The 23744-nt window shown below is 39.7% G+C and overlaps 1 protein-coding gene across 6 annotated transcripts in view; it reads left to right on the top strand.

The window, feature by feature from the left end:
* LOC307025479 (uncharacterized protein) overlaps positions 1 to 21397 on the top strand; it is a 65606-nt gene extending 44209 nt beyond the window's left edge. For 4 of the 6 annotated variants that reach the window (XM_079660190.1, XM_079660191.1, XM_079660192.1 and 1 more), the window contains one exon: positions 20518 to 21397. In XM_079660190.1, coding sequence (XP_079516316.1) covers positions 20518 to 20710 — 193 coding nt within the window. In that variant the 3' untranslated portion in view covers positions 20711 to 21397. Of the gene's footprint in view, positions 1 to 16676; positions 16989 to 20517 lie in introns of those variants that run through there. The other 2 variants (XM_079660194.1, XM_079660193.1) reach the window with 1 other exon arrangement.
* Positions 21398 to 23744: the final 2347 nt, after the last annotated feature.

Here is a 23744-nt window from a genome sequence, read left to right as displayed (position 1 = left end):
TAAACTCTTTTGTTATTCAAAAGATGTGATTAAAGTTCAAAATATATATATATATATATTTGTGATAATCTGGTCCCTAATTTTCCATCAGTCCCTCGACAAGTGGATTTATTTTTATTTCCTCAAGTTTTTTTATTACATTATATTACATGCCACTTGTTAGACGCTTGGTAAATCTTTATTTTAAGGTACACAAATTCACCATCAACTAGTTGTTAATTAATTAACATGCATGTTAGCAGTTTATTGGCTCTTTATTAGTCATTATAAAACACTTATTAATGCCTTATTCTACATGACCTTATTCTACAATGAAAAACAACAACATAAGTTACCATAGCTACGCAGATGACACACAAATTTATGTAACAATTTCACCAGGAGACTATGCTCCAATTCTAACACTGAGTAAGTGCATTGAACAAATCAATGACTGGATGTGTCAGAACTTTCTCCAATTAAACCAAGATAAAAACTGAGGTAATGGTTTTTGGAGCCAAGGCAGAACGTTTAAAAGTTAGTGCTGAGCTTCAGTCTGCAATGTTCAAAACAACAGAGAGAGCCAGAAATCTAGGTGTAGTCATGGACTCTGACCTGAGTTTCAACAGTCACATTAAAACAGTTACTAAATCAGCTTACTATCACCTAAAGAACATATCTAGGATTAAAAGACTGATGTCACAGCAGGATTTGGAAAAACTGCAATGGTGTCTTCACAGGTCTCACTAAAACATCTATTAGAAAGCTGCAGCTGATTCAGAACGCCGCTGCTCGAGTCCTCACTGACACTAAGAAAGTGGATCACATCACTCCTGTTCTGAAGTCTTTACTCTGGTTCCTCACTAACACTAAGAAAGTGGATCACATCACTCCAGCTCTGAAGTCTTTACACTGGCTTCCTGTGTGTCAAAGAATAGATTTCAAAATACTGCTGCTGGTTTATAAGCTTTGAATGGTTTAGGCCCAAAATACATTTGTGACCTCCTGCTAAATGATGAACCATCCAGATCTCTCAGGTCTTCAGGGACGGGTCAGCTTTCTGTCCCCAGAGTCAGAACTAAACATGGAGAAGTTCAGTTATTATGCTCCAAATATCTGGAACAAACTCCCAGAAACCTGCAGGTCCGCTGCAACTCTGACTACTTTTAAATCCAGGCTGAAGACTTTTCTTTTGCCGCTGCTTTTAATTGAACTATTCACATCTTAAACTGCACTGTAACTTCTATCCATGTATTTATTCTTTTAATGTTTATTTGATTAACTTTTCTTTTTAATGACTGATTTTAAATGCCATTTTCTTAATTTCTTTCATTTTTAGTAAAGCACTTTGAATTGCCTTGTGTTGAAAAGTGCTATATAAATAAACTTGCCTTGCCTTACAAGTAATACACCATTAGTTGAGAGTTTTTCTCAATAACCCTCTAATTAGTGCTTATTTATTGCAAGTAAGGAAGTTGTTGAACATGAGTTTTGGTCTTAATATGCTCTGCTCAATATGGGCCTAATAAGGCAGCAGTACCACAAGAATAGTAATTCTCCCATAATAACACTTAAAAAATATGGTCTCTTCTTACTGTATGTAACAAGACATGAAACGATAAGTGTTAATTGTGTCTAAATAACTCAAAATTAGGTTTTTATATCTAAGAATATGTTTTGTGGTATTGACAGCACTAGTCCCCTGCGCCACACGCCTCAAAAATTGTCGATAAATCATTTGTATTCAACTTAAATTCAGCTAAAAGCTTAAAGATATTTCTCTGTCGACCCAAAACTTAGTTATTTCTCTCAGGAAATGAAACAAAATGGTTAAAAACACAATCACGTAATTCTGTCTTAATGTTTTTAACCTCTTTAGTCAAACAAAAAAAATCTTATTTAGATAAAAAAATCTTTAAATGAGCCTACTTCTCCAATATGCAAATGTCTTCTAGCTCAGATTGACCCTACATCTGTAATACCCCATTAGGACTGTTTACAAAATCCAAAAACAATCAAACAAAAAATCCCTTTCACACATATAAAAAGCGTGTGTGGAAGTGTGTGTTTATGAATGATTGCGTCCGAGCTTAAGATGGATCCTTACTGATGTTTTTTTTTTATTTACTTCACGTCCTGCCCCCCCTCAGATCTCCTCATCCATCAGAGCCTTTTCGCTCCAGCAGAAATCACTCAATACTCCGCAGCTCTGAGGACAAACCATCACCTTCCCTTTAATTCACCTCAGCTGACTCTCTGCCAGGGGCACGGAGTAACACTGGAGTAGAAGTACAGTGTACAAATACCCTTTTAGTATATCAAAACTTGGATGACCTTAAACACACCGTTACACGCGGCCAAAACTGAAATTATTCACTGCAAAAACTCGAAATCGTGCCAAGTATATTTGTCTAACATCTAGTCAGAATATGTGTTTACACTTTCTATGAGACATAATAACTTCAGAAGTAACTGCAGTGAGATATAGGGTCTTGTTTTTAGACATTGCATCAGGCTATTTATTGGAAAATCACCAACTAACATCAGTAGGAGTATTCGTGTATTGTCCCCGAGGGGAAAATGGGTTGCAGCACAAAGGCATTTAAAAATATAAGACAATACGTCACTGACAACAACATACACTCAGATTAAAACGATCAGAACACTTTTGAGGATTTGCTGCTTATGTTGTAACACAGCATTTCCTGATTCGGGTAAGATATAGTTCAAAATGAGTTCTCCCAGCTAATTACAAGATCTGATTTATCTAAATATCCCTTCTTATTTCAAGAAATCTTACCAAGCTCATTTTCACTTGTTCTATTGGCAGATCTTTTTACTTATTTCAAGTGAAAACACTTTGTTTTCATTATTTTTTCAACCTTTACTTTACTCTGCCCAAAGAATCTACGAAACAAACTATCTAAAGATATACTCACTCTGGATGGCATTAACTTGCCCTCCAGTGAGACTGTAAGGCATCTTTGTGTTACTGTATATTTGATCAGGACTTCTCCTTTAACGCCAACATAAAATGTATTTCACGGACCGCCCTTCTTTCATCTACGTAACATTGCAACAATCAGGCATATCTTGCCTCAAAACGATGCAGAGAAACTAGTCCATGCATGTGTTACTTCAAGGCTGGATTATTCTAACAGTGTACTCTTAAATATATGTTCTCAGATTGAGATTCTTATATATATATATACACGTTTTTAAGCCTGTCAATTTAAATTGGACATATAAGGCCCTCTGTATGTCTTCTCCTCTATGGTCCTTTATCCCCCCATCACTGGCACCTTATATCCATATATGGTCATGTAATCCTTTGAATGTACTTCATTATTTTTCTATATATTTGGTACTTTATTCCATATACAGTGCTTCATTCCCAGCCCCTGGACATTAGCTCATTCCTCTATATCAGTGGTTCCCAACCTGGGGGGCGCCAAAGATTGCAGGGGGGGCGCCAAAGATCACAGGGGGGCGCCAAAGATTGCAGGGGGGGGCGCCAGGCCTCAGATGATTTGAGGCCAAATATGATATTTCGATTTCTTTAAAAAAAAAATGTTTTACATATAATTGTAACGCAATACATGATTGCCACTAAAAGCCTTCTCTCTACATTACAATAAAATATAAAAAATTATTGATTAATTAATTTGAATACAAATTCTAGTTAGTAGCTATTAAAGGTATAAAAAGACAGAAATGTATAATTCTTTCTATAGAAATGTTTCTTCTGCCCGTAAAGTGTCCAAACCAGGCTTTTCTGGATAAGCGCATTTTTAAAACATAGTCATTGTCCATGCCGGTTTCAGTTGGATTATTCGTCACAGTTGCTCCGATCAGGTATCCTCCATTTTGTAGATTATTTACAACTTTTGAATCCACATTAACACATCGGCAAAATCCGGTTTACTTTGAGCATGTGTTTTAAACAGTTTAATCCCTTTGTGAATTGTTTCCACTTCCGCCGCCCTTTAATTTCTTCATACAGCGGGAATCCAAATGAATGAATCCTGAGTCCAATAACCATCAAAGTCGCTCCAATAGTGCCCCCCCCCCGCTTGTGTGTGTGTGTGTGGGGGGGGGCAACTTCCAACAGGAGTCATTTGGGGGGGCTCTTGGGAAAAAAGGTTGGGAACCACTGCTCTATATAACTGTTTTTATATGTTACTTTACTCCTCTAAAAAGGGTACGTTTTTCCGTGAGTTATTCCTTTATTTTGAGTAATTTCTACTTTAATACAAAGTACGTTTTACCCATTATACCTCTATACAGTATAAAGTACTTTATTCTAATTATCTATTACATTTAGAGAGGAGAATGGATGGTGTCTCTGCCAAATGAAACAACACTCAATACAAAAATAAATCTTAAAGTCTGAAAATGACCAAATGTCAGTAAGAACAAAAGTGCTCAGGTAAAAATGCAAAAGTATGAGCATCAAAACATACTTAAGATATAATGTTTACGATACAGTATACCATTTTATTATTAACCTATGTTCACCCGTACATGTACAGTACTTACATGTCATTGTTAATAACGAGTGAAACTTCAAAAAATGCAGAATGGTGCATTTAAGAATTGCATATTATAATAATTGGATTAGAATTATACATTTAAACATAATTATAATTGTTTCAGTAATATGTGTCACTTTAATGTTGCAGCTTGTAAATGTGTAATTTAATATAATTTCTGTGTATACTGCTATAGCTTAACCTATAATAATATATCATGAATTTAGTAATAGATATTTTGTATTAAATAACCTGACCACATTTGCCTCCAAAAGGTAGTGGAGTAAAATGAAGAAGTACCTTAAACTTGCACTTAGTAAAAACAGTTTATCGTGACATTATACCGCAGTGATTTCTAAACAAATCACTGCAGTATATTGTCTAGTGTTCGCCCACTGAGGAAAAATCTTGGAAAGCACACCTCACCACATATGTTGCTCTAAATTTGGCCCTCATAAGCTCCGGGTGGCCGAACACTAAATTCTGTTCCAATTTCCTCAATACCAACACAGAGATTTATCGACACAGATCTATACTTGAATGTCTTTGTCCTCACCCTGGGAATAATTATAGGGCCATGTCAGAGGAGGGATCTGGGGGGGATTTGAAAGGGAGTCAGGTGCTAATCCATGGAGTGATTTGAACACGATAGGAGCATAAAATCCATCTTGAAGTTGAAAGGCAATGAGTGAATGAACTGGTGAGATGTTAGCTTTGTTGCTGTTCTTGGTGGGTAAATATGTTGCTGCATTGTGCACGAGCTAATTCAACGTTGCTTTTCCAAAAGATTATTTAGCAGCTAAAGAGCCAGATATAGAGTGGTGCAGGGAAGACGTATTTCTGTGAGCTGACACCAAAGTTAGCATGGGAAAAAAAGGCAATGGGATTTTTCCATATAAAGGAACTACAGCTCGGTCACATGACTTCACGTCACCACCGCTAAGCTAAAGGTGGCTAATGTTGGGCTATAAAGGAACTACAGCACGGTCACATGACTTCACGTCACCACCGCTAAGCTAAAAGTGGCTAATGTTGGGCTATAAAGGAACTACAGCAAGGTCACATGACTTCACGCCAACACCGCTAAGCTAAAGGAGGCTAATGTTGGGCTATAAAGGAACTACAGCACGGTCACATGACTTCACGTCGCCACCGCTAAGCTAAAGGTGGCTAATGTTGGGCTATAAAGGAACTACAGCAAGGTCACATGACTTCACGTCACCACTGCTAAGCTAAAGGTGGCTAATGTTGGGCTATAAAGGAACTACAGCACGGTCACATGACTTCACCTCACCACCGCTAAGCTAAAGGAGGCTAATGTTGGGCTATAAAGGAACTACAGCTCGGTCACATGACTTCACCTCACCACCGCTAAGCTAAAGGTGGCTAATGTTGGGCTATAAAGGAACTACAGCACGGTCACATGACTTCACCTCACCACCGCTAAGCTAAAGGAGGCTAATGTTGGGCTATAAAGGAACTACAGTACGGTCACATGACTTCACCTCACCACCGCTAAGCTAAAGGTGGCTAATGTTGGGCTATAAAGGAACTACAGCAAGGTCACATGACTTCACGTCACCACTGCTAAGCTAAAGGTGGCTAATGTTGGGCTATAAAGGAACTACAGCACGGTCACATGACTTCACCTCACCACCGCTAAGCTAAAGGAGGCTAATGTTGGGCTATAAAGGAACTACAGCTCGGTCACATGACTTCACGCCAACACCGCTAAGCTAAAGGAGGCTAATGTTGGGCTATAAAGGAACTACAGCACGGTCACATGACTTCACGTCGCCACCGCTAAGCTAAAGGTGGCTAATGTTGGGCTATAAAGGAACTACAGCAAGGTCACATGACTTCACGTCACCACTGCTAAGCTAAAGGTGGCTAATGTTGGGCTATAAAGGAACTACAGCACGGTCACATGACTTCACCTCACCACCGCTAAGCTAAAGGAGGCTAATGTTGGGCTATAAAGGAACTACAGTACGGTCACATGACTTCACCTCACCACCGCTAAGCTAAAGGAGGCTAATGTTGGGCTATAAAGGAACTACAGCACGGTCACATGACTTCACCTCACCACCGCTAAGCTAAAGGAGGCTAATGTTGGGCTATAAAGGAACTACAGTACGGTCACATGACTTCACCTCACCACCGCTAAGCTAAAGGTGGCTAATGTTGGGCTATAAAGGAACTACAGTACGGTCACATGACTTCACCTCACCACCGCTAAGCTAAAGGCGGCTAATGTTGGGCTATAAAGGAACTACAGCAAGGTCACATGACTTCACGTCACCACCGCTAAGCTAAAGGCGGCTAATGTTGGGCTATAAAGGAACTACAGCTCGGTCACATGACTTCACGTTACCACCGCTAAGCTAAAGGAGGCTAATGTTGGGCGTGATGATGTTTAATCGTCTAATTTAGACACTTGTCAGCAACCGGCGTTTTTAAATCCACCAGTGGGGTATTTACTGACTAGCTTTATGTCGTAGAAAAAAAATATCTTCAGCTTGTGTTAACCACAGACCTTATTTCAGGCTAAAAACATAGACTTCCAGACAAGGGAACAGGAAGTGCTAGAAGGCTGACTGATTTCTATGTTTTAGGACTCATTCCTGCACTACTTTTGGGAAGTGTTACGCTCTCAGTTGTTCACCTCTGAAAGATAATGCTATTAAATATTAAATATTTTACCTACCAATCCCTTTGTCATGCTACATTTAATAACCAGGTCACATATGCAGCTAAAGGGGATAGCAGCAGCACAGTGAACTCCCAAAGTAAACCAGTAATGAGTGTGTGTTCAACTCTTTTTTCTCCCAAATCCTGGATGCTCAGCCTCTCATTTGGCTGCAGGTTCAGTGTTTGCCAGCTTGTCTCATTTAAACACTTTGTGCAGCATCTTCCCGTGGAACAATGAGCTCTGCAGAGCAAACAAAGCACTGAGAGTTGGACCACGATAGCATGCAGGCTAACCGATGGACTGGAAGCTCCTGGACTGCTTTTATTCCCTCATCCCTGAGTTTAGGCGTCTTCAGAAATCAATCTTAACCTCACTTGCTCTTTATTTACGAAGCTATTTGATGCAGAGGATTTTTTCCGACCTTAAATCTTCCAGTTTCTGCAATAAACAACCTTTTATGTTATTTATTCATGAACAGGGAGATAAATACAAACAAGGTGAGAGTCTGCACTCTCTCTGGGAAATGCTGCGCTGTTCATTTTTTTTTAAAAACAAAGCTCTTTGCCAATAAGGTCACATTAGCGGGTAATTGCTAGGAAAATGTAAATATTAGGCATTCGTGACGACACAATGGGAAAAAAGATGCAACATACAGGGAGAGACGGGGACATTAAAGCTTTACAAGGTTATTTAAATCCACAGGTTGGTTCTGAATGGCTGCCAAACACTTACGTTATGAAGCCTAATGTTTTGACCTTGGGGGAAAAAAGCCAAATTGATATCCTGAAATAAAATACAATGTTCTTTTTATTGCTTAAAGGAGTTTTATTGTTATGTGATCTGACTGCTTTGGAGCTTTTAGCATCCTTTGATTAGCATAAATGATGTGGCGTAGTCAAAGCAGATAGCATAAATCACATAATGACGTGTCCCTGAGGTCTGACTCATGTTTACAGTCTTCCTTTTTTTGCTCCGTTGCACAATCTCCTCGCAGCGATACAAGCTTAAATAATACTTTGCCTCACTCTTCAGATTGTAATTTCTATCAGTTCTCGCCTCAGTCTTTTCTATCTCGTTAGTGGAGCCTTGTATTTTTTAAATGATGATTGAAAGTGTGAATATGCAGCTTTAATTGTTTTTTTCCTCACAATCAGTATCAGTTCAGAGCCGTCAAACACAACAACAAGACGTGTAGATTATATGAATGTGTTAAACATGTGTTTACAGTATTCCTCTATATCAGGGGGTCCAACTCAAATACTCAGTGGGCTAAATAAAAAAAATGGGTACTAGTCGAGGGCCGGACTGGTTCAATGTTTATTGCAGAACTTATTGAAATGAACTTATTGCACATATTAAACCTGGAACTAACAAAGCTTCAATGATTGCCTATAAAAACAACATTAAACATTAAATAATCAGTTGATTCATTTCTTATGGCTCTATCTGCAGCTTCTCCAGAGTCATTTCTTATGAGTACATTTTCCCACAGGCCAACAACAGCTTCAACAAAACTATTTCCCTCAAAGAGAAACCAAACATGCCCTGTTGTCGTGAGAGAGAAAGGGCAGAAGGAAACATCCATTAAACTCAGTGTGCTGCTCTGTGATGCTAGCTCAGATACTTGGCATCTCATCTTGGGTGCAAGGTCATCAATGTTTGGGCTCAGGCTCTGAGCTGAGGAGACCCTCAGGATGGAGTGAAGGTGTGCGTGCAATATACCGGGGGGCCAGATCTAATAGGAATTAGAAATTATCCTGCGGGCCGAAATTAAATCCACCACGGGCCTGTTTTGGCCCCCGGGCCTTGAGTTTGACACATGTGATCTATATAATTGTTTTTATATATTTATATGGTAGTTTATTCCTCTATAAAGGGAACGTTTTTCCATGAGTTATTTATTTATTTTGGGTAATTTTTACTTCAAAACTTCAATTTACCCTTTATACCTCAGGGTACTTTATTCGCTATATATCTATATAATCCTTTATTTTTTTATAGGTAGTTCTCATTTACATGCACACAAATGTATATAACCAACACAGTCTCACGGCATTTCGTGTTATAGTCACTAAATTAATCTATTGATTCGTGTTCACCAACACGATTTCGCGATTTTTTTCGTGTCACACAGAACGATTTTAAAAGCAATGTAAATAATAACAAATTAGAAGGAAAAACAGATAAAAAAAATATACAGATTTCAGTATTCTGACACAGAACGATTTTAGAAGCAATGTATTTCTATTGGTAACTACATGTTTCGTGCCTGCACCAAATAATAACAAATTAGAAGGGAAAAAAATGACAAAAAATACAGATTTCAGTATTCTGAGGCTCTGAGCCATTTATTTTCCTCACGGACGGCAAAAAAACTCAGACATTATACAATTTAAAATAAAATTGATAGAGTTAGTGTAAGATGTTGAGTAAGAACATGCTTTTATGAACCACACAGCTTCTGGTATTCCAAGACCCGACCGGACAAAAACACGTGGTGCACACGAAACATGCTACCAATAGAAATATATTGCTTTTAAAATCGTTCTGTGTGACACGAAAAAAATGCGAAAATCGTGTTGGTGAACACGAATCAATAGATTAAAATAATTTCGTGACTATAACACGAAATGCCGTGAGACTGGGCTGTTATAACTAGACCCTCCAGAAAAACGCGATTCTGTGATCGCAGAATTTACCGCATAATCAGCAAAATGGGGGGTGGGTGGGGGTGGGTGTTTAATTGAATAGTAAAGGGGTTTAACGTTAGTGGCAGGTTGTGTGTGAGAGAGAATAAATAAGACAGCCCAATATTTTAAAAAGTTTAATTATTTTTCCCCGCATATTTCGCAACTTCCCGCAATTTCACCGCATAAAATCACATAAAACCCCGCATGTTTAATCGCATTGTCAAGGATTTTAGCCCGCGTTTTTCTGGAGGGTCTATATAACACACTACAGGAAAGGGAAAACCCGAGCAAGCTGAACTGGGTTTCTCTAAATGTCATCAATGTGTGAATCTACTCGTATTGATCCGATATGTTTTGATCATTAAAACAACTACAGAGTTTTAGTGTGGGGAACAAAGTGACTCCAAAGTCATCCACACATCAGCTGCTGTTCTGTAGTTGATGAATTTAGCTGTAAAACATGTCAGTACACTATCCATTCCCACTGTGTGACCTTACTCTGTGCACGTCACTCTTTCCTCTGTATAAATCTCCTCTCTTTTCTTTTTTTATAATCAGTTAGGGAGACGGCGACCTTGCCCAAGAACAGTGTATCTCCGCAGGGGATTGAATCAGCAAATCTGTACTTATTACCGTATCATTTGCATGGGATTCAAGGTGGTTCAAAACTGCCCATTCGAAACAATTAAAAGGGAATTAGCACTTAAGATATTAACTAGTATATCAAAAGCTTTTACTGCAGTCAGGTGAGGGAAGAGAGAGCTTCCTGTAAAAAGCATCCTAAGTGCAGTCGGATCGGATGCACACTTAAGATTTGACAAGCTGAGAATAATACTCTCAAACAGGGTTTTAAAATAAAATATGGGGTTAAGAAGGGCGTCATCTCTTTTTCATTCTTTATCTATAAAACATTCATGCTACAGCTCCTGCAGGAGATCGTTCCTCCTCCTCTGAGTGGTGGAGGAGACACTTAAAGCAGAGGTATAGCAGCGAAAAGACAATCAACACGAAATATCTTAGCAATGTTCTCTCTTATAGCCTTCTCTTTAAATATTGAGACTGTTTTGTTATAGGCAGGCTTGGGGAATAACTGATTACGTGTAACGGGATTATGTATTCAGGATACAAGTAGGCTATTAGCTCACAGCAGAGATGGAGTACTCGAGTCCTGTATATTCAGGTGAGTCCTGGACTCGGACTCGTGCACTGATTGACGCGACTCGGACTTGGACTCGTGAATTCTCACGTACTCTGACTTGGACTTGGACTCGTGAATTTTTCCCCCCACGATGACTCGGACTCGACTTGTACATTGACGCTCTGACTTGGACTCGGACACGAACACTCCTTGGGTGACTCGGACTTGGACTCGGATTCGACTACGAATCTCCCGAAGTAAGAGTGGCGACTCGAGAGTGACTTGGACTCGTGACTTGGTGACTTGACTACAACACTGCCTTACGGCCCGTCCACACACAGGCATGAAAAAAATCTTTCAAAGCTTCGCCCATTCACTTGAATGGGGTGACGTAGAAGATTTTTAATCTTCGCCGAACTGCATTGTTGGGAGCGGAGCATGGCTTTGCAAGCATCGTGACCATCAAAAGTTGAGCAATGTTCAACTTTTGATGCTCCCGATGCTTTCGAAGCTGGCATCAGCCAATCAAATCCCGTTTATGCAAATCCCGCCAGTGCAAGCGCTAGCCAATCAAACCGCGTGCAAGCTGGGAGAGCCAGACCGCAGTTCATTTCCTCATATTCCAAACGAGAAATTACGGTAGCAAATCACCCGGTTCTTTACGACCAGAACTATTTACCGGGATACAAACCGGAGGAACCAGGCATGGAGGGAGGTGGCAGAGACAGTGGGTGAAACTGATAGGTTTTCGCCTGTTTGGAGAGTTTATATCCAGTTTACTTCGTTTAAACATTGCTATTGCTTTGTATGTCGGGGGCGGGAGATTCATGTGATTGGTTGTTGGTCGCGTTGCTCGCAAAAAATCGGCAAGCTTCAGACACGCCCAGCTTCAAGATTTTTCAAGATTTTTTTCATGCCTGTGTGTGGACGGGCCGTTACAGTAACATAAAAACTGACTTAATCAGATTACTGTTACATATGTTAAAAATGTGGATCACAAACAGGATTACGATGTTCCTAAAAACCTAAAAAGTGCAAATAATGTTTGATGTAAAAGGATCAGATTGTATTTCTTTGTAAGCTGTAGACTTTAAGAATCTTTACGCTTACTGCCTGAATCTGCTTTATGGATTTCACTTTCTTTGGTTCATTTATTCTTCTTTTTAATTCAGCAAACCCATACTGTAGTACAGTACTTGACTTTAATGTATTTTGTTCCTTTCCCCCAGTGGAAAATAACAGCAGGTGTGTATTACCAATGATACGGTGGATAATTCAGAAAAGGAGGGTGTCAGAGTTGATGTAATATAGGATCCAGGCACACAGTGTGGGAGAGAATGATTGTGTGTTGACCTGAGCTCATACGGTACAGGCGGCAGCTGCAAGCTCAATATAACAGCAATGCAGGTGGAGTTGAGAAAATGTGTTTTCACAGTAGTTTCACAGTAATTGCTGTGTGTGTACTTCAAGCTCTGTAATAAAAACCACACAGCCTTGTCCCCTGCAGTCAGAAATGTGATTTTCTTTTTGTTGCTTCACTTGTTTGACCTGCAGTTTGACACTTGAGTACTGTTTATGGTTTTAAAAAGTCCTCTCCTGCTGATGTTCAGGTGTATATCAGTATGTAGTGTCTCTACTTTAAAGAGTCCTCTCCTGCTGATGTTCAGGTGTATATCAGTATGTAGTGTCTCTACTTTAAAGAGTCCTCTCCTGCTGATGTTCAGGTGTATATCAGTATGTAGTGTCTCTACTTTAAAGAGTCCTCTCCTGCTGATGTTCAGGTGTGTATCAGTATGTAGTGTCTCTACTTTAAAGAGTCCTCTCCTGCTGATGTTCAGGTGTATATCAGTATGTAGTGTCTCTACTTTAAAGAATCCTCTCCTGCTGATGTTCAGGTGTATGTCAGTATGTAGTGTCTCTACTTTAAAGAGTCCTCTCCTGCTGATGTTCAGGTGTATATCAGTATGTAGTGTCTCTACTTTAAAGAGTCCTCTCCTGCTGATGTTCAGGTGTATATCAGTATGTAGTGTCTCTACTTTAAAGAGTCCTCTCCTGCTGATGTTCAGGTGCATGTCAGTATGTAGTGTCTCTACTTTAAAGAGTCCTCTCCTGCTGATGTTCAGGTGTATATCAGTATGTAGTGTCTCTACTTTAAAGAGTCCTCTCCTGCTGATGTTCAGGTGTATATCAGTATGTAGTGTCTCTACTTTAAAGAGTCCTCTCCTGCTGATGTTCAGGTGTATATCAGTATGTAGTGTCTCTACTTTAAAGAGTCCTCTCCTGCTGATGTTCAGGTGTATATCAGTATGTAGTGTCTCTACTTTAAAGAGTCCTCTCCTGCTGATGTTCAGGTGTATATCAGTATGTAGTGTCTCTACTTTAAAGAGTCCTCTCCTGCTGATGTTCAGGTGTATATCAGTATGTAGTGTCTCTACTTTAAAGAGTCCTCTCCTGGTGATGTTCAGGTCTATATCAGTATGTAGTGTATCTACTTTAAAGAGTCCTCTCCTGCTGATGTTCAGGTGTATATCAGTATGTAGTGTCTCTACTTTAAAGAGTCCTCTCCTGCTGATGTTCAGGTGTATATCAGTATGTAGTGGCTCTACTATATACAGTATATGATTCTGTAAACAGACATAACAAATACTTTGACTTTTGTACATTCTGATACCAATACTTTTACTGAAGAAACATTTTGAATTCAGGGCTTTTACTTGTGGGTATTTTTAGGACTCATCGTTGCTACTTTTACTTCTTAGTACTTTCTCCACCTCTATTATTGTTTGCCCGCAGGCAGCACCTGGGGATGGGAGCAGCCTGAAGCCGGTGAAAGAGTCGATGTGAGGAGTAGTTCAGTGTTGGCTTCACAGCTTCCTGTCTGCCACAGTTTGTGCGCGCAGTGTGCAGATAATTAAGGTTGAGGGTGGACAGCTCCCACAGTGCCACTGAGCCAGAGCGCTGCACCGAGGCTATTCATTTTCACAAAGATGGCTCTCAGATAGCAGCAGCCACTGGGGAGTCCTATAGGCAGCTGAACAGTATGGTGGCTCAGAATGAGAAGGCCTTGGAGATGTGAGTTTTTTATTTACTCTATTAATTTCAGGGTGGCAGAAATGGACTCCATTTATGGAGTTAGAAAAAGTGGTAGGGGACACTTTTTCTAGATTTAAAAACCACTATAGCATTAAGTGCCCTATTTAAACAACCAGAAAGGGCAAGAGTATACACATCCTTTCCTCAAGTAGAAGTACAGATACTCGTGTTTAAAAATACTCTGGTGAAAGTAGAAGTACTGACTAAACTTCTTTAGTCAAGTCAAAGTAAAGAGGCTTTGAAATGTACTTCAGTAAAAAGTACCCATAACTAGCAGCTGTTTTAAAGAGTACCTGACCTCCCTTTATATTAATAGAACAATAATGTCATTGTTAGCTAATGAATGTTTCCATGCTGAACAACGGCAACATGACAACGTTTCCATTGGTCCCTCTTCTTTAGAGAAGACCAGGAAATGATGGATACACGGATCGTGTTCAAATCAATAGGCACGCAATGACTCTAAATAATAATGATCACGCCACCAAACACACATTCAGACTAAAGGAACCAGCCTGTTTGGAAAATGAGAGAAGTAGAAAGTACAGGTATTTGGGTTCAACATGTAAGAAGTAGAGAGTACAGGTATTTGTGTTCAACATGTAAGAAGTAGAGAGTACAGGTATTTGTGTTCAACATGTAAGAAGTAGAAAGTACAGGTATTTGTGTTCAACATGTAAGAAGTAGAAAGTACAGGTATTTGTGTTCAACATGTAAGAAGTAGAACGTACAGGTATTTGTGTTCAACATGTAAGAAGTACAAAGTACAGGTATTTGAGTTCAACATGTAAGAAGTAGAAAGTTCAGGTATTTGTGTTCAACATGTAAGAAGTAGAAAGTTCAGGTATTTGTGTTCAACATGTAAGAAGTAGAAAGTACAGGTATTTGGGTTCAAAATGTAAGAAGTAGAAAGTACAGTTATTTGTGTTCAACATGTAAGAAGTAGAAAGTACAGTTATTTGTGTTCAACATGTGAGAAGTAAAAAGTACAGGTATTTGAGTTCAACATGTGAGAAGTAGAAAGTACAGGTATTTTTGTTCAACATGTGAGAAGTAGAAAGTACAGGTATTTGAGTTCAACATGTGAGAAGTAGAAAGTACAGGTATTTGAGTTCAACATGTAAGAAGTAGAAAGTACAGGTATTTGTGTTCAACATGTAAGAAGTAGAAAGTACAGGTATTTGTGTTCAACATGTAAGAAGTAGAACGTACAGGTATTTGAGTTCAACATGTAAGAAGTAGAAAGTACAGGTATTTGTGTTCAACATGTAAGAAGTACAAAGTACAGGTATTTGTGTTCAACATGTAAGAAGTAGAAAGTTCAGGTATTTGTGTTCAACATGTAAGAAGTAGAAAGTACAGGTATTTGGGTTCAAAATGTAAGAAGTAGAAAGTACAGTTATTTGAGTTCAACATGTAAGAAGTAGAAAGTACAGTTATTTGTGTTCAACATGTAAGAAGTAGAAAGTACAGGTATTTGTGTTCAACATGTAAGAAGTAGAAAGTACAGGTATTTGTGTTCAACATGTAAGAAGTAGAAAGTACAGGTATTTGTGTTCAACATGTAAGAAGTAGAAAGTACAGGTATTTGAGTTCAACATGTAAGAAGTAGAAAGTACAGGTATTTGTGTTCAACATGCAAGAAGTAAAAGTAAAAAGTCATCAGAAAATAAGTATTGGAGTGAAGTACTGATACCAGAAAAATGTACTTAAGTACAGTAACGAAGTATTTGTACTCCACTCTTTCCACCTCTGCAAACAACACATATATACATGCTATTGCTATATTGAAAACTATGTCACTGTGCTACGCTGCTGCAAAGCGGGAGCAACCATTGTTCTCTTTTCCATTATTACTAATATTAAACGTTACGATGGTCCAAAGAATTGACTTTCATGATATTGTATAAATAATACATTTCTGTAAGCCTTAAAAGTCATAAGATACTAGATCAGTTGAGATCTCATCCCGTAGGGTAGATGACCAGTCACCAGGTGCCATGTGACCACACAGATGGAGACCATTGATCTGATCATGGGTCAGTTATCTCATGACTAAGCATTGAAACTGTATAAAAGCAGACTCTTCAGATTGAGTCGTTGCACTCGACTGAGGAGACATTTGTTTTCTGTTGGCTGTGTGCCTCTTTTCCAAAAGAGGATGAAAGACTCAGAAGGACCCCCCTTTGACCAGTTCATTGCAAGAACTCCCTACCCTCGCGCCTCCTTTCAGCTTCGTGGGTTTGTTTGAATCTGAAGTGGCTTTATTTTGCCTACCTGCTGTAAATATTGCGGAGGAAAGAAATCCTCTCCACCGCTCTTTGTGCCCACTCACTGTTTGACTGTTTACTCCGTCCCGCACCCGGTGCCTACGCGGTGCTCCTGTCTGGGGTTTCATTTGTTTATTCAGTGCGTTAGATCACCAGTGGGCATTTCACAGTGAAGTGGTTGAGGGAGTGGGGGCTACGTAAAAAAAGTCAGATGGATGTGAAAGTGAGAGTCCTCCTCAGTTTTGAAAACACTTTAATGCATCGTCTCTTTTCTCTTTCTAGTGTAGAGCATGACTTAAAGGGGACCTATCATCAAAATGCACTTTGTGATGGGAACTCACGCAGCGTCAGAAAATAAAACCCTTTCTCTTTTCCTCCGTACCCAAATCTTTTAAAAACGGGGGTACAACGAGCGGATACAGATTCCATCCGATCTGACGTCCAATCGGTGGCGGACCCACAGAGAGTTGCTATCAGAAACAATGCCTGACGTGTTTTGGACGTTATCTCATCTTTGTTTACATTAGCAAGCCTCGCTAACACTCAGAGCTAACCTGTACTGGAGAGCACATGTGTTTAAAAAGCAGGAAATAACTCACCTTGTGATAAACCCGCAAGAGAAAAAGCATTTGAGCTCCATACCGTTTCAGAAATAATCCTTGATGTGGTTTAGAACAGGATGGCGTTTTATCACAGCAGAATTTAACTTTATCTCCGGTAGAATTCTGATCAGGCATTAGCTCCGCCTCCTCTTCTTTTCTTTTTTTTCAAGCAAAGGACCCAAAATCCGCGTTTCTCTAACATGGCTTCAAAGAGGGGTTTGAACAGTATGAGGCGTGGCTATAATGGGTGATCTCTTTGGTATTTTGAAAAAAAGACTTCACAGACATGTTTTATTTAGGTATGGCCCTACAATATATGTTTCAAATATAGCATGATAGGTCCACTTTAAGTCTGCAGGAAAGGGCAGGTAGAGCTAGACATTAACATTTGGAGTGGGTAGAAACCAAAAATGGAGCAAAAAGAGTCGGTCACATCTCAATCTTTATTTATTTATTAGGGTGGTCCTTAAAAATTAAAGCGAGAAAGTCTTAGTTCCAACCCCCAGAATTCATTCTATTAGTCACGAAAACTCTCCTCCTGGTGACTGTTTTCACTTCCGGGCAAAAAGTATGGCTCCGCCCACTTTTGGGGGAAAACAAAGCTGTCATTTGAATGGCGGTCAATACAAATTCTGAAGTTTTTGCCAATCCGATCAGAAATTTAAGAAAACCGTTGATTTTTGGATATTCAAAGAGCCCGATTACGATAGCCAGACAGGCAAACAATTACATTATCACGCTCGATATATGGTTAAATATAATAGTAGGCGATTAATGTCCCTAGATGAGAGTAACATCTACGTCACTTTACGGCCCCGCCCACTTTTGGGGGGAAACCAACGCTGTAATTTGAATGGCGATCGAGCCTGAAGCCACAGAGCTAGTCTTCTACTGTCCTTTCTTCTTAGAGGAAGTACAGTACCCTCATCAACCTGGAAGTGTAGCCTCAGTTGTAGCACCGTGGCTGCTGGTGTGGCAGCCCAGGTCGATGGGGGGGGGTAAATGTTGTTAGATTGAGGAAAACATTCACCAGGAGAGTTTTCTTGACTAATAGAATGAACTCTGAGGGTTGGAGCTTAGACTTTCCCGCTTTCAATTTTAAGAACCACCCTACTGAGGTTAAACTTCAAGGTTGATGAGGGAGGGGTACATGTGGTTGGAATTTGAATACAATTCACCACGAGAGTTTTCTTGACTATCATAACAAATTCTGGTGGTTGGAGCTTAAAATAAATTAATTTGAAAATGTACATGGTACTAAGGACCATCCTATTATTTATATAACACATTCAAAACAACCTCAGTTGACCAAAGTGCTGTACCGGGAACACATACAATATAGAATAACACAATAGGAGTAAATAATAACAATTGAAAAAGCACAATAACTATAAAAACACATACAAATGTCAAAACGTTATGTTCAACTAGTTTTCAAATTAGATATGCAAGTTAGAAATCACTTTTTCCTTCCTAGTGTATTCATCGCATTCGATCACCAGTGGGCCTTTCACTATGAAGAGGTTGTGGGAGTGGGAGCTACGTAAAAAAAAAAGAAGAAAAGCCAGATGGATATGAATGTGGTGAGAGCCCTTATTGTTCAAGTCCTCCTCTCTTCCTCAACCGAGGGAGTCCTCTGTATTTCCAGCATCTGTGCTGATGTGATGAGAAACACCAGCTAACTAGGCCACTGCATAATAAGCAAGAATAGCAGCAAAGAAAAAATTAATAAATGAAAAGAAAAGGGGGGAAAGGAATCAGTTCTCGAGGGGTTACATGTTCTTTCCAACATGTAACTGCTGACAAAAGTAATTCACCGAGCAAATATTGTTCTTTTTCACTGCAGATGTATTGCTTACATTTACCTATAGCCTCTGCAGAGTGCTTCAGAGTTCGCCTCTCGTTCAGCTCTGAGCTGTCACGTGACTGACGATGCAGCTTTCTGACTTTTCGTTCGGTGTGTGTTTGACTGCAGAGATGCGGGAGTCTCTTTCGGTGCTTCACACACTTTCTTCTGTTCACACTCTTCAATTCTCTTTATTTCTGCAAGTGGCGCTAATTGATTTCTTTGTATTAACAATGTGGAAACAATGTGACAATATGAAAGCCGCCACTCGTGGGGAAGAGTCTACGGAGTGTTATCACTCGGATCTGAAGCTCTCCTCGGCTTTAGGGAGCGTTATGACGAAGCTTGTTTTCTGGCTGCTGTTTTCAGTGAAAAAGCTGCTCGAACCCACTGCACCCTGCCTACTTAGCAGTAAACAGCAGACAGACAAAGTTAATGAGAATTTAGAGGAGCACTTAGGAACCAAAGAGCAAGATAGTTACATTTCGAGTGGGTGGAGACCAAACATGGAGCATTAAGAGTCAGTCGAAAGTTTAAAAACTACACTTTCCTGCATTTCCTATTATCTGCAGGAAGGGCAGGTATATGTATGCGGAGGAGACCAAACATTGAGCAGAAAAGGTTCAACACATCAGTTATTAGAAGTAAAAAAAACACTGTTGGGAAAATCCTGCATGTCCTCTTCCAACATCAGAGTACCATGATCACAAAGGTATCAACTGTAGCTGAGAACATGACATGATGTGTGATTACCTAGCAGAGCATCAGGACTGTTTGAGGCATATGATAGCTATGTGATTAACATGATGATTCAGCCTCTATGGAGAGAGACATATGACAAGCATGATCATTTCTGACGTGGAGCTAATCTGAAGTAAACATTGAATACTGCTTTCTATTCCTCCATCTTGTGACTGAGGAACTCCCTCTCTTGGATATCAGCATGTGAAGGACACTGTTCAGGAACTAGTTGATGCTCTGTATGTGATGACTACTTCCATTCTGGAGAGGATCTTTTAGAATTTTGAGAAAAAGTCCGGATTTTGAGAAAAAATTCATAATTTTGAGAAAAAATACATAATTTTGAGAAAAAATACATAATTTTGAGAAAAAATACATAATTTTGAGAAGAAATAAATAATTTTGAGATCTTGAGAAAAAATACATAATTTTGAGATCTTGATAAAAAGTCAAGATTTTGAGAGTTTGAGTAAAAAGTCAGGATTTTGAGAGTTTGAGTAAAAAGTCAGGATTTTGAGAGTTTGAGTAAAAAGTCAGGATTTTGAGATTTTGAGAAAAAATACATAATTTTGAGAAAAAATACATAATTTTGAGATTTTGAGAAAAAAGACAGAATTTTGAGATTGAGAAAAAGTCAGAATTTTGAGGAAAAAGTCAGAATTTTAAGATGTTCAGAAAAAAGAAAAAAGAAATCAGTATTTTGAACATGACAGGATTTATGATTACCGAAAAGAACCGGTATTCCTCCATCTAGTGACTGGGTAACTCCCTCTCTTGGATATCAGCATGTGAAGGACACTGTTCAGGAACTAGTTGATGCTCTGTATGTGATGACTACTTCCATTCTGGAGAGGATCACAGATACATGGCACGAGTCACGAGTGAGAACAGCTACTAACTCTTGATTTTTATTGTGTCTCTTCTCTTTTTTCAGTGTAGAGCATGACTTCCGTCTGCAGGAGGGCCAGGTGGTCCGCACGTGGAAGGTGGGCGACCCCCCCGAAGGCTCCCCACAGACCCCCACTCCCCAACCCTCCACTCCACAACAACTGGACTCCCCTCAGGCGGAAAGACCCCCCGCCACCACCACCAAGAAGAACCGGAAGAAATGTTTCTGGTTCCTCTGAGTGCGAGAGACATTTTGATACCGTAATGCACTGCGTACTAAAAAAAAACAACCCACAGAAGATGAACTATGAACAAAACGAGCGGACTGAATTAAAATGCCAACTGTGGGAGGAGAGATTTTACCGCTGGAGTCGATGAGAATGGTTTGACTGGGGCAAACGTGTTGTTGCTGCTTTGAAAAAATGCCTCTTCAGCACTTCCAGGTCAGATTCTGGCGCAGGGAAGTAAAAGTGCTGAAGTCAAATAAAAGCAAAAGTTCAGTGCACAACATGACTCACAGTTATGAAGCAATTAGGAGATACATATAGGGGGTGGGACGGGGCAGGGGGCACCGTACAAGAGGCAATACAGAGCAGAGGAGGGAGGATATTTATAAATGTATAGAGTTTATAGGCAGAGAGAGAAAAATACAGAAGGGATTCATCTTCATTATGGACTAATGAGGGTCAGAACACCAGCTTTTATATCCAGAGACATTTCAAAAGAATTATTATGACCTGTATTTCAATCTTTTAATATACTGTAATTGATGCAACACGTCTACACACACGCACACACACACACACATACAAATGATATATATACATAAAAAGGAATATATAAATTGAGAAAATGAGTAAGATGAGTTCTGCTTGGATGATTTATTTCAGATATGGATTACTGCTCTATAAAAGTATTTTACCACATATGATTCTGTGTTTTTTTTCAACAGGTTTTAAAAAATGATTTGTAGTTAATTGTAAAGTATTTTCATAATAATGCATCAAATGGTACCACTACTTTAATGTGATTGTACTTCTTCCCTACAATTCAGGCAGGTATTGTACTTTTTAATCCACGGATCCAAGATACATTTCAAATGGTTAGAAAGGAAATTACACCTCACTTCATATACATGAGAGTAACAAATGCGTCACTTCCGGGCAAAAAGTATGGCTCCGCCCACTTTTGGGGGAAAATAACGCTGTTATTTGAATGGCGGTCAATACAAATTAATTTAATTTAACCATATATCGAGACAGATTGTCGATTTCTAATGATTGAATGTAATTGTTTGCCTGACTGGCCATCGTAATCGGGTTCTTTGAAGATCCAAAAATCCACGGTTTTCAAAAAATTCTGATCGAATTGGCAAAAACTTCTGAATTTGTAAATGACAGCGTTTTTTCCCCCCAAAAGTGGGCGGGGCTTTAATTTTCACCCGGAAGTGACGTAACTGTTACTCATCTATTGCCTTTTTTGTCAAATACTAAAACATTTTTTATCTTTCAGCCTCCAATCGTTGTTATGACACTCAATGTCCTCTGAAATGTGATGAGTGGTGGAGAAAGCTTTCAGTCGGAGAGGTCGCACGGTACTAGTTTAATCTCTAACAACACATTGTGTGTTATAAGCTCGCCATACGATTTAAACGTGAAATGTTAATGTGAAAAGCCACCAGTAGATTCAGCTGTCGCATAAAAGAAGTGAACAATAATGGACTCTGAAAGGTAGTGGAGTACAAATACACTTTGCACCACTGGCTATTATTATAAAACCAAATTATGAGTCACATTTAGGACACAAGCACTATAGATCACTCTCAAAAAAGACAACATGTTTTAGGCGACATTTCCCAGACACCAGGCTGCTCTCAGAGCTCAGATGGCTGTCCTGGACACTTGAGGGCAAATCTCAGGATGTTAAGCCTCAGCTGTGTGATGGCTGCGAGAAGCCCCAAATATGACCACTTAGTAATTCATGACACACATAAGCTGCTTCTACCAGGCTCTGAGGTGGCATGAGACGCTGGCCTAATTTATCCCAAACTTTCGGAAAGTGTTAGCTTTCAGTTTGTTTGCTTGCTTGTTTTGGATTTGTATACGACTGCTGCCAGTTTCCACTATACGCCTCGAACAAAGCAGTCGGACACACACTCTGTTTCTGTTGGACAGATATGCATCAGGCAGGAGTCCAAGATCTCTTATGTGCTCGTGTTGTAACTGCCACTTCTTCCTTCTAGGCGCTCAAAACACGAGTGCACAAACATGGATATGTACACATGAACACGCACACGCACACGCACACGCACACGCGCGCGCGCACACACACACACACACACACATTACTAAGAGCTTAAGGCCTGTATTCACCAACTTAACTCTGCGTCCTGCTGAGGTGTAGAGGTTGAGAAGCTTCTGCTGCACGTACAACCGCTTGAAATAACTCATTTACCCACAAACCACTTAGCAGCAACAAGCATTCAGACACAGTTTGAGAAGCGTAATGGAGCATTTAGCAGCTAAAGAGCCAGATATTAAAATGTGGAGTGGATGGAGACCAACAATGAGTCAAGTACATGAGTTACTGCAAGTTTTAAAAACACACTAACACTTTCCTGCATTGGCTTTCCTCTCTTTCTAGTGTAGAGCATGACTTTAGTCTGCAGGGAAGGGCACGTGGAGCGAGATATTTCCATTTGGAGTGGGTGGAGACCAAAATGGAGCAAAAAGAGTGAGTCACAACGGTTTTGACAAGAGATCAAAACACACTAAACACTTTTCTTATTGTCTTTTATGTCTATCTAGTGAAGAGCATGACTTTAGTCCACAGGATGGGCAGGTGGTCTGCACATGCTCAAACAAAGCAGTCAGACACACTCTGTTGGAGAGACTATGCATCAGGCAGGAGTCCACGATCTCTTATGTGCTCGTCTTGTAACTGCCACTTCTTCCTTCTGGGCTCTCAAAACACGAGTGTACAAACATGGATATGTACACATGAACACACACACACACACACACACACACACACACACACACACACACACACACACACACACTACCAAGAGCTTAAGGCCCGTATTCACCAATTTAACTCTCCGTCCTGCTGAGCTGCGCTGAGATGTAGAGGTTGAGAAGCTTCTGCTGCACGTACAACCGCTTGAAAATAACTCATTTACACACAAACGCTGTGGCACACACACACACACACACACACACACACACACACACACACACACACACACACACAATTCCACTTCACACATCACAC

Source organism: Notothenia rossii (genome assembly GCF_949606895.1).
Source record: "Notothenia rossii genome assembly, chromosome: 11".
NCBI lineage: Eukaryota > Metazoa > Chordata > Actinopteri > Perciformes > Nototheniidae > Notothenia > Notothenia rossii.
The sequence above is the reverse complement of the archived record's forward strand: the minus strand, read 5'-3'. Positions and strand labels throughout refer to the sequence as shown.